The following is a 14576-nucleotide window of genomic DNA, read 5'->3' as shown; positions in this document are numbered from 1 at the left end:
CTTATGGAAAGTATTATAATCCTTCAAGGAAGAGGACAGAAAGTTTCAGAAGCGCACCACTTCATTGAGAAAGTGTAGAGATATTTGGAGTATATTCACAAACCAAACAGGGATGCCTGCATTTCCACTGTTACTCATTGTCACTGTGGAGATCCTAGATTGCTTATGAGATGGAGAAATGAGTTACATAAATATTGAGATTACCATCTTTGCAGATACGGTTATTCAACCAGAAAACATAAGGTTCAAAAAGCTTAAGATCCTATAACTAATCCAGAAATGTGACTGTGTATAAACACAATAGGAAATGAATAGTTTTCCTTCATGCCAACAATAACCTACTTGCAAGTAAAATTAAAAAATAGATCTCTCTATAATAGCTACCGAAATCATTAAATTACTAGGAGTAAGTCCTATACCAAAAAAACTATAAATATATAAAAAATAGATGGAAGACATACTGTTTTCTTAGATGAGAAAGAAACAGAAACCGATATTGCAAGTTGTCAGTTCTTACTCAATTGATATAGTATGGTGACTGTGAGAACTGAATAGGGGTATTAGTGTTGATGCATTTTATGGGAAGACGCGTCGCATGTTGACTACTGATCGACTCCACCTTTTCTCCAAGTCCATCACTAAATTCTGAGTATCAGGTGTGGATAACTAGGAGAATGGTGGGTCCGCGCACAAAAATGGGAAATTGCTGAAATGTTAAGAAAAATAAGTAGATCTTTTTTCTGTTTGGCATCCCCGGGTGGACTTGACTTTCAGACATGTTTGAGGGGCCAAGAAACCTCCAGATGGAAGTGTCAGTGAGGTTGTCAAGTGTGGAGGACTGTTACTTAGGACGCTATAGAGGTGACTTACCAACATAACTTTCATATGACTTCAGATAGTAAAAGTTGACCCAAATGTAAGTGCTTTATCCGCTTTTAGACTCCAGGAATGTGGGAAAATGAAAGTCTGTTGCTGATTTATCTTGCCACCTGGGATTAGTTCACCCCTTTAAAATGCAAAAGGAAGAGTAAAGAGTTTCCTGAGAAAATGTTGACTGCAGAATGTTACTAGCTCAGGACAACGGTTATTTTTCTGTCCTCTCTGAAGTGTCAATAATCAGGAGTTGATTTCCTTCCAGGGATTCAGATATCTTTAGCAACTTGGATTGATTGAACTAACTTAGAAGGCTTTTAGAATAATAGTATGTCTTAGGGAAGGTAGTTTGTTGTAGAAGGTCCTGTAGCTTAAGAGCCAATCAGCTGTGAGTTTAAATGTCCACTCTACCATGTTCATTTGTCTAAATTATTATTTCTGACCCTCAGCTTTCTCTTGTGTTTATTCATTATGATGTGGGGTTCAGAGGACTTGGGGGAATCGAATGAGAGAACTCATTTAAGTCCTCTGGCACCTGACATTTGGCATATCATGTCTAAGGAATGTTCGTTCCCGCCGGGCGCGGTGGCTCAAGCCTGTAATCCCAGCACTTTGGGAGGCCGAGGCTGGTGGATCACCTGAGGTTGGGAGTTCAAGACCAGCCTGACCAATATGGTGAAACCCCATCTTTTAAAAATATATATATATATATATATAGGATCTTAACATGAGTGCTCCTGATTTTTTTTTCAATCTGGGCATATTTGTAGTTAGTAGATGTCCAAATGTGGAATGAGTTTCAGACAGATCCCACTGGGAATACTAAGTGATGGCCTGGGGGAGAGAAGACGTGAGCAGCAGCTGCCTTGTGCTGCTGTGGGCCGGTCGTGCCAGCTGGTGCGTTCCCTTAGGCCTTAACAGATGGCATTAGATTAGAAGGGAGGGAAGAGTTTGCAGTCAGCCTGTTGGAGATTGAGTCCCAGCTCTTGCTTGCTCATTGACTTACATACTTGTATATCATATTTATATTAGGAAGGTATTTACAGTGATTGAGTTGTCTGCATGGGTTGCCGTGAAATGTGATAGTTCCCCTACCATCACCACCACAGGTGTGCCGTGACAGTGGGCATCCATTCCAACCAGCTGCTGATCTGATCTCTCTCATCCGAGAACAGTGAGGTGCATGGTAATCAAGATGCTGAATATTTAAATAGTTTATACATCTGCTTGGTGCAGAGGGTGTTCAGTGAAAAGCCTCTGGGTTGCTCTTCCCCTGAGTACCCACTGTGCCTTTGGAGCCTGGTACTGGAGTGCCCTTTCTTGGGCGCGACTGTGGAGTGAGAGCTCACTGCAGATGTGCTAGACATCAGCGGTTCTCACAGGGCCGAGGATCTGGTGACCTCATCCAAATAAGGGGCTTTTCAGCAGACAGGTCTCTCCCTGCTCTCTGCCCTCCTTCCCCAAATCCTGATTCACCTCTTCTGGCAAGCACACATGTCTCTCTCCTGCTTAAAATACCAAACAACATAACTTACCCAAGATCATATTTATTCCCAAGATCATAGTAAAAAAACCTATATGGGATACTTGCTATAACTCAATATACTTAACAGTGTTAAGTGGCCAGCAGTTGAATTCGGGGCATTATCTGTGCCCTTTAAAAGACTGGAGTTTTCTTTTAACCCTTAAAGGCCTTTTTTTTTTTTTTTTTTTTGAGATGGAGTTTAGCTCTTCAGGCTGGAGTGCAATGGCGCGATCTCGGCTCACCGCAACCTCCGCCTTCTGGATTCAGGCAATTCTCCTGCCTCAGCCTCCCGAGTAGCTGGGACTACAGGCAAGCACCACCATGCCCAGCTAATTTTTGTATTTGTAGTAGAGACGGGGTTTCACTTTGTTGATCAGGATGGTCTCGATCTCTTGACCTCGTGATCCGCCCGCCTCGGCCTCCCAAAGTGCTGAGATTATAGGCGTGAGTCACCACGCCCGGCCAAAGGCCTTATTACTTAACAAATGATTTCCAGTGTGTTCTCAGCCATATGAGATTCGTTTCCTGATAATATTCCTATTTTAGTTATTTTTATTATAAAAGTCAGTGTTTATTGGAGATGGATTGGAAAATAAAAACTCATACCCTAGCACGGTGCTCTACTAAAAATATAAAAATTAGTGGGCCACAGTGGCGGGTGCCTGTAATCCCAGCTACTTGTGGGGCTGAGGCAGGAAAATCGCATGAACCTGGGAGGCAGGGGTTGTATGAGCCACTGTACTCCTGCCTGGGCAACCGAGCAAGACTCTGTCTCAAAAAAAAAAAAAAAGAAAGAAAGAAAATACAAACTAACATAAAGAACATTGAGGCTGGATGCAGTGGCACACTCCTGTAATCCCAGCACTTTGGGAGATAAAGTGGGAAGATTGCTTGAGCTCAGCAGTTTAAGAGCAGCCTGGACAATATAGCGAGACCCCATCTCTATAAAAAACAAAAAAGATGAACTGGGCCTAGTGGTACACACCTGTGGTCCCAGCTACTGAGGAGGCTGAAGCAGGAGGATGTCTCGAACCTGGATGGTCAAGGCTGTAGTAAGCCATGATTGCATCACTGCACCGCAGCCTGGGCAACAGAGCAAGACCCTGTCTCAGAAACAAACAGCTGGGCGCGGTGGCTCACGCCAGCAGTCCCAGCACTTTGGGAGGCTGAGGCAGGCAGATCACCTGAGTTCCGGAGTTCAAGACCAGCCTGGCCAAGATGGCAAAACCCTGTCTCTACTAAAAATACAAAAAAACCCTAGAAGAAAATCTAGGCCAAACCATTCAGGACATAGGTGTAGGCAAGGACTTCATGACCAAAACGCCAAAAGCAATGGCAACAAAAGCCAAAATAGACAAATGGGACCTAATCAAACTCCACAGCTTCTGCACGGCAAAAGAAACAGTCAGTAGATTGAATCGGCAACCAACAGAATGGGAAAAAATTTTTGCAGCCTACCCATCTGACAAGGGGCTGATATCCAGAATTTACAAAGAACTAAAGCAGATCTACAAGAAAAAAAAAAAACAAGCCCATTCAAAAATGGGCGAAGGATATGAACAGATACTTTACAAAAGAAGACATACAGGAAGCCAACAAACATATGAAAAAATGCTCATCATCACTGGTCATCAGAGAAATGCAAATCAAAACCACGTTGAGATACCATCTCACACCAGTTAGAATGGCGATCATTAAAAAATCTGGAAACAGCCGGGCGCTGTGGCTCAAGCCTGTAATCCCAGCACTTTGGGAGGCCGAGGCGGGTGGATCACAAGGTCAAGAGATCGAGACCATCCTGGTCAACACGGTGAAACCCCGTCTCTACTAAAAATACAAAAATTAGCTGGGCATGGTGGCGTGTGCCTGTGGTCCCAGCTCCTCCAGAGGCTGAGGTGGGAGGATGGCTGGAGCCCCGGAGGTGGAGGCTGCAGTGAGATGTGATGGTGTCAGTGCACTCCAGCCTGGACAACAGAGTGAGACCTAAATTAGAAACAGAGTGTTTCTAAATTAAAAAAAAAAAAAGCCGGGCGCGGTGGCTCAAGCCTGTAATCCCAGCACTTTGGGAGGCCGAGGCGGGTGGATCACGAGGTTGAGAGATCGAGACCAACCTGGTCAACATGGTGAAACCCCGTCTCTACTAAAAATATTTTAAAAATTAGCTGGGCATGGTGGCACGTGCCTATAATCCCAGCTACTCAGGAGGCTGAGGCAGGAGAATTGCCTGAACCCAGGAGGCGGAGGTTGCGGTGAGCCGAGATCGCGCCATTGCACTCCAGCCTGGGTAACAAGAGCGAAACTCCGTCTCCAAAAAAAAAAAAAAAATCTGGAAACAACAGCTGCTGGAGAGGATGTGGAGAAATAGAAACACTTTTACACTGTTGGTGGGAATGTAAATTAATTCAACCATTGTGGAAGACAGTGTGGCGATTCCTCAAGGACCTAAAAATAGAAATCCCATTTGACCCAGCAATCCCATTACTGGGTATATATCCGAAGGATTATAAATCATTCTACTACAAGGACACGTGCACACGAATGTTCATTGCAGCACTGTCTACAATAGCAAAGACCTGGAACCAACGCAAATGCGCATCGATGATAGACTGGGCAGGGAAAATGTGGTACATATACACCATGGAATATTACGCAGCCATCAAAAATGATGAGTTCACGTCCTTTGTAGGGACATGGATGAACCTGGAAACCATCATTCTCAGCAAACTGACACAAGAGCAGAAAATCAAACACCGCATGTTCTCACTCATAGGTGGGTGTTGAACAATGAGAACACGTGGACACAGGGAGGGGAGCACTACACACTGGGGTCCGTTGGGGGGAAATGGGGGAGGGACGGGGAGGTGGGGAGGTGGGAAGAGATAGCATGGGGAGAAATGACAGATACAGGTGAGGGGACGGAAGACAGCATACCACACTGCCTTGTGTGTACCTATGCAACAATCTTGCATGTTCTTCACATGTACCCCAAAACCTAAAATGCAATTAAAAAAAAAAAAATTAGCTGGGCGTGGTGGCGGGCGCCTTATAATCACAGTTACTCAGGGGGCTGAGGCAGGAGAATCGAATCCAGGAGGCGGAGGTTGCCGTGAGCCGAAATCGCGCCATTGCCCTCCAGCCTAGGCAACGAGAGCAAAACTCCATCTCAAAAAAAAAAATTCTTGAAATTATTCATAATCTAGCCTTCCAGAGGTAGATTGTTGGTGTTTTAATCTATAGCCAGACATCTGGTTTTTTTCCCTTAAAAATTAAAACGGGATAATCATGTACAACCATTTTGATAGCTTACTTTTCAAAGTCACAAACCCACTTGTGTCGATTTCTGAACTGCTGGTTACCTGAGCTATTCTCTGCTAGGCCGTGTGCTCCCTGGGAGCAGAGATGGTGTTACGTGTTTCTTTGTACCCGGCACGGCCCCTGCTTTATCTCAGATCTCAGGGAATGTGTGTTGAATGAAAACCCAGCAATAAAATGTGGGCAGCTGGACATGAGCCAGGACCAGCCTCGCAGTGGGTTTTGAGCCGACTGCCCAGATGTGTAGATAACTTTTATCTTTTCTAATATTTGTAGGACCTACTAAATGAAGCGAAACAGAGGCTCAGCAAGGTGGTAAAAGATACAACCAGGTACCAAGTGCTGCTGGATGGACTGGTTCTCCAGGTACCCTCAAAGACCAGATCTACTGTTTACAGCTACCGTTCTGAGAAAATTTAGAGTGTCTATTAAGAGACCAGCTCTGTTTTTCCTGTTCTCTCATCATAGTTTTTTTCCCTTTCACCCCCCACCCCTTTTTTTTTTTTTTGCTTTTCCCTTTTTTCCTTTTACTCTTGACCGTGTCTGAACTATGTGCTGCATAGGAAGACGGTAAATCTGGCTTGTTGGATAAGACTGGTTCCAGGTCTACTACTCATTTATGTAGGTTTACATGACTTAAGGGTCAGATTTGCTTGCAATGGCTACCTTTAAATTCCCTTAATTTGATTTTGCCACTAAAATATTTGCTTTAGATTAAGGATTCAGACCAAACACTGTATATGTTTTGATTGTTTATTGCTGAGCTGTGACTCCTTATTTACTTACGTTATTGACAGTAATAATTGTCCTCAGCTTGGCTGATGTAAGATAAGGCGTCTGTATGAATTTTGTTTCTACCACCAAAGGTTTGTGTCCATTTACCTGAGCTGTGGTAGATGGATCTTTCCATGTTCTTATGTGGCATATGCCATCTGTTAGTGGAACTTACTGGGGGACATTTTTCCAACCTAAATCAAAGAAGTCTAGAAACATCTTATTTTACGGTTGCTTTATTTTATTTTAAATTTTATTTTTGGAAACAGAGTCTTGCTCTGTCGCCCAGGCTGAGTGCAGTGGCGTCATTGTGCTTTACAACACCCTCCACCTCCTGGGCTCAGGCCGTTCTCCTGCCTCGGCCTCCTGAGTAGCTGGGATTTATCGGCATGCACCATCATGCCTGGCTGATTTTTCCTATTTTTTGTAGGGATGGGGTTTTGCCGTGTTGCCTAGGCTGGTCTGGGATCAGGCAGTCTGCCTGCCTTGGCCTGCTTTTGGTGCTGGGATTACAGGCCTGAGCCACAGCGCCGGACTGTTGCTTTATTTTATAGTTTGTATTTTCTGCTAATTGTATGGACTCTTTCTTCCAGGGTTTGTACCAGTTGCTGGAGCCCCGAATGATTGTTCGATGCAGGAAACAAGATTTCCCTCTGGTAAAGGTAAAGAACTTATGTAATAATTTCTCTCTTTTTTTTTCTAAAGATCAAAATGTTAGGATGAAGTGCATGTTCTAATACAAAACAGCTGAACCATAGGAATTAGAGTTTTAACACATTGTATGTATTAATTTAAGTGTACTTTAGCCTCTAGTGTGTTTTGTTGACCAGGATGGTCTCGGTCTCTTGACCTCGGCGTGAGCCACCCGCCTCGGCCTCCCAAAGTGCTGGGATTACAGGCTTGAGCCACCGCACCCGGCATCTAGTGTGTTTTCTTAAGAGGACAAGCTAGTACCCTCCTCTCTTTCTAGGAACTTGGTAATTCTGAAACCTAAAAATCAAATAATAGAAGCAACACTTTGGATTGGAACAAAGATAGGTAATGCCATCTTGGGAGGTAGCCTAATGCCAGACAAGCAAGTCTGACTCTGACCTCACTCAGTGTGTTCCTGTACCTAGAGGAAGAATTTGGGCACCCAAAGAGGATGGTCAGCTCTGAGTCGAGTTCTCAGGTTGCTCTCGAGATTAAAATTTTTCTTCCATGTATGTTACTTTAGGGCAAGGATAAGGAGGTGAGTGCTTAGTCCCCTGTCAATTACATTTCTCATTATAAATATAAATATATTTGCCTTTTTAAATTTGCGTTGGAGTTTTCCTCTTATTGCCCAGGCTGGAGTACAATGGCGTGATCTCAGCTCACTGCAACTTTCATCTCCTGGGTTCAAGCGATTTTCCTGCCTCAGCCTCTCAGGTAGCTGGGATAACAGGCATGTGCCACCATGCTCAACATTTTTCGTATTTTTTTTTTTTTTGAGACGGAGTTTCGCTCGTTACCCAGGCTGGAGTGCAATGGCGCGATCTCGGCTCACCGCAACCTCCGCCTCCTGGGTTCAGGCAATTCTCCTGCCTCAGCCTCCCGAGTAGCTGGGACTACAGGCGTGCGCCACCATGCCCAGCTAATTTTTTGTATTTTTAGTAGAGACGGGGTTTCACCGTGTTGACCAGGATGGTCCCGATCTCTTGACCTCGTGATCCACCCGCCTTGGCCTCCCAAAGTGCTGGGATTACAGGCTTGAGCCACCGCGCCTGGCTTTTTTTTTTTTTTTTTTTGAGACGGAATTTTGCTACTGTTACCCAGGCTGTAGTGACGCAGTCTTGGCTCACCGCAACCTCCGCCTCCTGGGTTCAGGCAATTCTCCTGCCTCAGCCTCCTGAGTAGCTGGGATTACAGGCACGTGCCACCACGCCCAGCTAATTTTTTGTATTTTTAGTAGAGATGGGGTTTGGGTTTCACTGTGTTGACCAGGATGGTCTTGACCTCTTGACCTCGTGATCCACCCGCTTCAGCCTCCCAAAGTGCTGGGATTACAGGTGTGAGCCACCACACCCGGCCTTTTTTTGTTTTATTGAGACAGAGTCTCCCTCTGTTGCCAGGCTAGAGTGCAGTGGCACGATCTCAGCTCACTGTAACCGCCGACTCCCTGGTTCAAATAATTCTTCTGCCTCAGCCACCAGAGTAGCTGGGATTATAGGGATATGCCACCATGCCCAGCTAATTTTTGTATTTTTAGTAGAGACGGGGTTTCACCATGTTGGCCAGGATGGTCTTGAGCTCTTGACCTCATGATCCACCCACCTCGGCCTCCCAAAGTGCTGGGATTACTGGCGTGACTCACTACGCCCATCCACCCTATTAAATATTGACAGAAGCTGTTCGTGTCTCTTCCCTCCTGTGTGCAGACTGTCGTTTTTCCCCAGTGGCTGTGCTGTTGTACATTCCCAGCAGCAGGGCTTCTGTTCTTCGTGGGATAAATGGAAATATCTTTGCCTGTGTAGTTTGTGGAGTTTTTGGGTAATAGCTTCATAGTTTCTAGTAATGCCTCTCATTGTTTTCTGTATTTCCAGGCTGCAGTGCAAAAGGCAATCCCAATGTACAAAATTGCCACCAAAAACGATGTTGATGTCCAAATTGACCAGGAGTCCTACCTGCCTGAGGACATGTAAGGAGTATTCCTGCTGCTAACATCTACCTTCTTTCCCTCGGAGAAGTGGCCTTTACACTGGGCCCTTTTTAAAGGGTATTTTCAGCAGCACACTCTAGGCAAAAGGCTAGAGCCGTGGTGTGTTCCACTTGCAGCTGCTCCTGTTGTTCTGTCAGTGCTCTGTTCTGTGGTGCTCTCCCTTGCTAGCCAGCTAAATGTACTGTAAAAGTCTAGTTTGTCCAGGCACAGTGGCTCACGCCTGTAATCCCAGCACTTTGGAAGACTGAGGTGGGTGGATCACCTGAGGTCAGGAGTTCAAGACCAACCTGGCCAACAGGGTGAAACCTCATCTCTACTCAAAATACAAAAATTAACTCCTCGTGGTGATGGGCGCCTGTAATCCCAGCTATTCGGGAGACTGAGTCAGGAGAATCGCTTGAACTCGGGAGGCAGAGTTTGCTGTGAGCTGAGATTGCACCATTGCACTCCAGCCTGGGCAGCAAGAGCGAAACTCTGTCTCAGGAAAAAAAAAAAAAAAAAAATTAGCTGGGCGTGGTGACACGTGCCTGTAATCCCAGCTGCTCAGGAGGCTGAGGCAAGAGAATTGCTTGAATGAAGGAGGCGGAGGTTGCGGGCAGCTGAGATCGCACCACTGCACTCCAGCCTGGTGACAGAGCAAGACTCCCATCTCAAAAGAGGGGGTCTAGTTGATGGGCACTGCATTCCTTCCGCAGTGAGGTGGCACCCAGGGTAAAAGCTAGGACCGGATCTTTGTATTGGATGCTGAGGTAGATACTCCTTCTTTTATGTTTTGTTTTTTTTGTTGTTGTTTTGTTTTGTTTTGTTTTTGAGGTAGAGTTTTGCTCTTATTGCCCAGGCTGGAGTGCAATGGTGCAGTCTCTGCTCATCGCGACCTCCACCTCCTGGGTTCAGCCAGTTCTCCTGCTTCGGCCTCCCAAGTCCATGCCCGGCTAATTTGGTATTTTTGGTAGAGATGGTGTTTCTCCATATTGGTCAGACTGGTCTTGAACTCCCGACCTCAGATGATCCACCCGCCTTGGCCTCCCAAAATGCTGGGATCACAGATGTGAGCCACTGTACCCACCCCAATACTCCCTCCTTCTAAACAATAGTTATCAAATCAAGAATTGTGTATGCCTAGTAATTATGATCCTTAAAGATAGAATTGCAGGTACGAGTGGTATTTTTCCAGCTGTGAGGAGATGACAGAACATGTCTGGGATAAGCATCCCTAATGAGCTTCACGTGGTTGAGGTAGGCAGGGGAAGCTCCTGCCGGGGAGAGCCAGGGTCAGTTTCTCTATTTCCCCAGCCTGTATGAGGCCAGCTAGCCACACACTGACTAACATTGAAGAAAGTCCGTTGGACACATTTTGAACTTAGTCGATTATCAGACTTAGGACTGTAAGATCTAGATTTGAGTCCTAGCTTGGCCTTTTGCCTGGACCTGGAGACTGAATTCATCATCTGTGAAATGGGATCAATGCTTTTTGCTTTTTTGTTTCATGCAGCGAAGAAAAGATGAGATAGTCCGTGTGAAAGTGCTCTGTAAATGGAAAAGGTCTATAAACTTGGAAGGCTTGCTGTCAGAGTTGGGTTTGAGTCCCCATTCTGCCACTTAATGGCTGGGTAACCTTGGACTCGTTATTGTTTCACTGAGGGCCGTAGTCCACTGAGTGTTGCTGTAACAGAACACCCGAGGCTGGGTAATTCATGGAGAGAAGAGGTTTCTTTGGTGCATGATTCTCATTGCTGGGAAGTTGAAGATTGGACAGCTGGGTCTGGTGAGGACCTCAGGCTGCTTCCACTCGTGGCAGAGATAGAAGGGGAGTGGATGTGTGTATAGAGACCATGTGGCAGGAGAGGAGGTGGAGGAGCCTAGGGAGCCAGACTCCCTGTCATACCAGCCCACCCTCTGCTCACACTCAAGTCCTACTGAAGCTAGAATCTAGGCCCTCGCCAGAATTCATTGCCTCGGGATCTGCCCCCAGCGCTGAACACTCCCAACACTGCCTCATTAGGAATCGGGCTTCACCATGAGTTTTTGAGGGACCAGACTCATAGCATAGCAGTGAGCCCTGATTGCTTCATCTGCAAATCACCATAATAGCACCCACCTCATAGCTTTTTTGGAGTTAGGGTCTCTCTGTTGCCCAGGCTGGAGTTCATTGGCATGATACTGGCTCACCACGGTCTCTGCCTCCTGAGTTCAAGTGATTCTCCTGCTTCAGCCTTCCAAGTAGCTGGGACTACAGGTGCAGCCCACCATGCCCAGCTGATTTTTGTGTTTTTAGTGGAGATGAGGTTACACCATGTTGGCCAGGCTGGTCTCAAACTTGTGACTGCAAGCAACCCACCTGCCTCAACCTCCCAAAGTGCTGGGATTATAGGCGTGCGCCATCGTGCCAAGCCAGCAGTGGCATCTTTTATCAGACACACATGCAGTCATGATAGGGCCTCACTGCTTATCGGTGATGAGCTGGATTGGGCTCAAGAAAACATTCAGATGAGGTCAGGTGTGGTGGCTCACACCTGTAATCCAAGCACTTTGGGAGGACAAGGCAGGTGGATCACAGGGTCAGGAGTTCGAGACCAGCCTGGCCAACATGGTGAAATCACATCTCTACAAAAATACAGAAACAAGCTGGGCATGGCGGCGGGTGGCTGTAATCCCAGCTGCTGAGGAGGCTGAGACGGGAGCATCACTTGAACTCAGGAGGCGGAGGTTGTAGTGAGCCGAGATGGCACCATTGCACTCTCCCGCCTGGGCAACAGAGTTGAGTGAGACTCTGACTCAAAAAAAAAAAACCAAATTGACACATAGCGTCACTTGGTAAATGACAGTTATTGACACGAATATAGTCCATTCTCTGTCTTTGGGGTCCACCCCTGTGGATTTAACCACCTTTTCTTTTTGCTCCCTAAACACTGCAGTATAACAACCATTTACGTTGTGTTCGCTATGGTAAGCGCTGTAGGCTCGATTTACAGTATAGGGAGGATGTGTGATGGTCGTATGCAAATACTACACTGTTGCGTATGATGGACTTGAACATCTGGGCAGGGACAGGGTGTCCTGAAAGCAACCGTGCCTGGGCCTGGAGACTGTCTTCGCAAACCTGGTGCCTAGTTGCGCACGCAGGGCGTTCCTCTGCGGGAATAAAGGGTACAGTGTGTCTCAGTGTTTGAAAGTGATTATTTCCTGTGCTGTTTTTGTAGAGCTGGTGGAGTTGAGATCTATAATGGGGATCGTAAAATAAAGGTTTCCAACACCCTGGAAAGCCGGCTGGACCTCATAGCGCAGCAGGTGAGTGTGGGTACTTCTTGGGATTTGGTCTGTGAACTTTGAAGGACAGAGAACACATCTATTCGCTGGTATTCGGGGTTTGTTGCTGTCTTTCCACAGTTTTGGACATTTTCTCAAAAAGAATGAGAGCTGGGAATGTAGTAGCATTTGCTAAGGTGATACCATTTACATGAGGGCAAATTTGGGGTCAGAGTTAGGGTTTTGTTGACTTAGGATTCAAATGTGTACATTTCACTGCATGGAAGGTGCTGACAGGTTCTTTCTCTAATACGAATGATGGGAACTAAAGCAAATAACTTGGTTTTTTGTTTCGTTTTTTTTGAGACACTTTTGTTCTTTTTTTTTTTTTTTTTTTATGAGAGGGAGTTTCGCTCTTGTTACCCAGGCTGGAGTGCAATGGCGCGATCTCGGCTCACCGCAACCTCTGCCTCCTGGGTTCAGGCAATTCTCCTGCCTCAGCCTCCTGAGTAGCTGGGATTACAGGCACGCGCCACCACGCCCAGCTAATTTTTTGCATTTTTAGTAGAGACGGGGTTTCACCATGTTGACCAGGATGGTCTCGATCTCTTGACTCTCGTGAGCCATGCGCCTCGGCCTCCCAAAGTGCTGGGATTACGGGCTTGAGCCACTGCGCCCGGCTATGTGCATAGATTTTTTAATGATCGCCATTCTAACTGGTGTGAGATGGTATCTCAATGTAGTTTTGATTTGCATTTCTCTAATGACCAGTGATGATGAGCAGTTTTTCATATGTTTGTTGGCCTCATATATGTCTTTTTTTTTTTTTTTTTGAGACGGAGTTTCGCTCTTGTTACCCAGGCTGGAGTGCAATGGTGCTGTCTCGGCTCACCGCAACCTCCGCCTCCTGGGTTCAGGCAATTCTCCTGCCTCAGCCTCCTGAGTAGCTGGGATTGCAGGCACGCGCCACCATGCCCAGCTAATTTTTTGTATTTTTAGTAGAGACAGGGTTTCACCATGTTGACCAGGATGGTCTTGATCTCTTGACCTCTTGATCCACCTGCCTCAGTCTCCTACTAAAGTGCTGGGATTACAGGCGTGAGCCACCGTGCCCAGCTATGTCTTTTATAAAGTGTCTGTTCGTATCCTTTGCCCACTTTTGAATGGGCTTGTTTTTTTCTTGTAAATCTGTTTTAGTTCTTTGTAGATTCTGGATATTAGCCCTTTGTCAGATGGGTAAACTACAAAAATTTTTTTCCCATTTTGTTGGTTGCTGATTCGCTCTAATGACTGTTTCTTTTGCTGTGCAGAAGCTGTGGAGTTTGATTAGGTCCCATTTGTCTAGACATTTTGACTTTTATTGCCAGTGCTTTTGGTGTTTTGGTCATGAAGTCCTTGCCTGTGCCTATGTCCTGAACGGTTTTGCGTAGATTTTCTTCCAGGGTTTTTATGGTGTTAGGTCTTATGTTTAAGTCTTTAATCCATCTAGAATTAATTTTAGTGTAAGGTGTCAGGAAGGGGTTCCGTTTCTGCTTTCTGCACATGGCTAGCCAGTTTTCGCAACACCATTTATTAAACAGGGAATGCTTTCCCCATTGCTTGTTTTTGTGAGGTTTGTCGAAGATCAGATGGTTGTAGATGTGTGGCATTGCCTCCGAGGCCATTCTTTCAAAGCACTTTCACCTTGATTTTTTCCATATTCTGGTAACTTAAACTTCAGAGCAGCGTTTCCTGGTAGCCCCTGTCCCATCCAGTATCAGAGCCGCTACCCACTTAGGGATATTTAATTAAACCAAAAAGTTCTGCTTCTCAGCACACAATCACCACCTGTTGCTAGGGCTGTCCTGTTGACAGCAGAGCCTTAGAAGTCCAGGGTTAAATTCTCCTGAGGATTCGTCAGTGGCTGTAACAAGTGCTGCAGCCTGAACCGGCATTGGCAGTGTTCTTCCGTGCGGGCCATAGGAGGCACTCAGTGTGTGTGTGTGTGTGTGTGTTGAAGAGAGAGTGTAGGTGACCCAGAATATTGTGGTGAGATGATTTTGAGTTAAGCCTGAGATAGTAATGACTTTAGGTTTTTTATTTATTTTTTATTAAAGACGGGGTTTCACCATGTTGGTCTGGCTGGTCTTGAACTCCAAACCCTGTGATCCTCCCACCTCGGCCTCC

The 14576-nt window shown here is 45.9% G+C and overlaps 1 protein-coding gene across 1 annotated transcript in view; it reads left to right on the top strand.

Moving 5' to 3' along the window:
• ATP6V1E1 (ATPase H+ transporting V1 subunit E1) overlaps window positions 1–14576 on the top strand; it is a 30351-nt gene that overhangs the window by 14933 nt on the left and 842 nt on the right. Inside the window, exons 5-8 of the mRNA XM_039462386.2 lie at window positions 5987–6076; window positions 7078–7146; window positions 9049–9143; window positions 12365–12452. Coding sequence (XP_039318320.1) covers window positions 5987–6076; window positions 7078–7146; window positions 9049–9143; window positions 12365–12452 — 342 coding nt within the window. The remainder of the gene's footprint in view (window positions 1–5986; window positions 6077–7077; window positions 7147–9048; window positions 9144–12364; window positions 12453–14576) is intronic.

The sequence above is a fragment of the Saimiri boliviensis genome, chromosome 21, assembly GCF_048565385.1.
Source record: "Saimiri boliviensis isolate mSaiBol1 chromosome 21, mSaiBol1.pri, whole genome shotgun sequence".
Taxonomy (NCBI): Eukaryota; Metazoa; Chordata; class Mammalia; order Primates; family Cebidae; genus Saimiri; species Saimiri boliviensis.
This window is presented reverse-complemented; position numbering and strand designations above follow the sequence as displayed.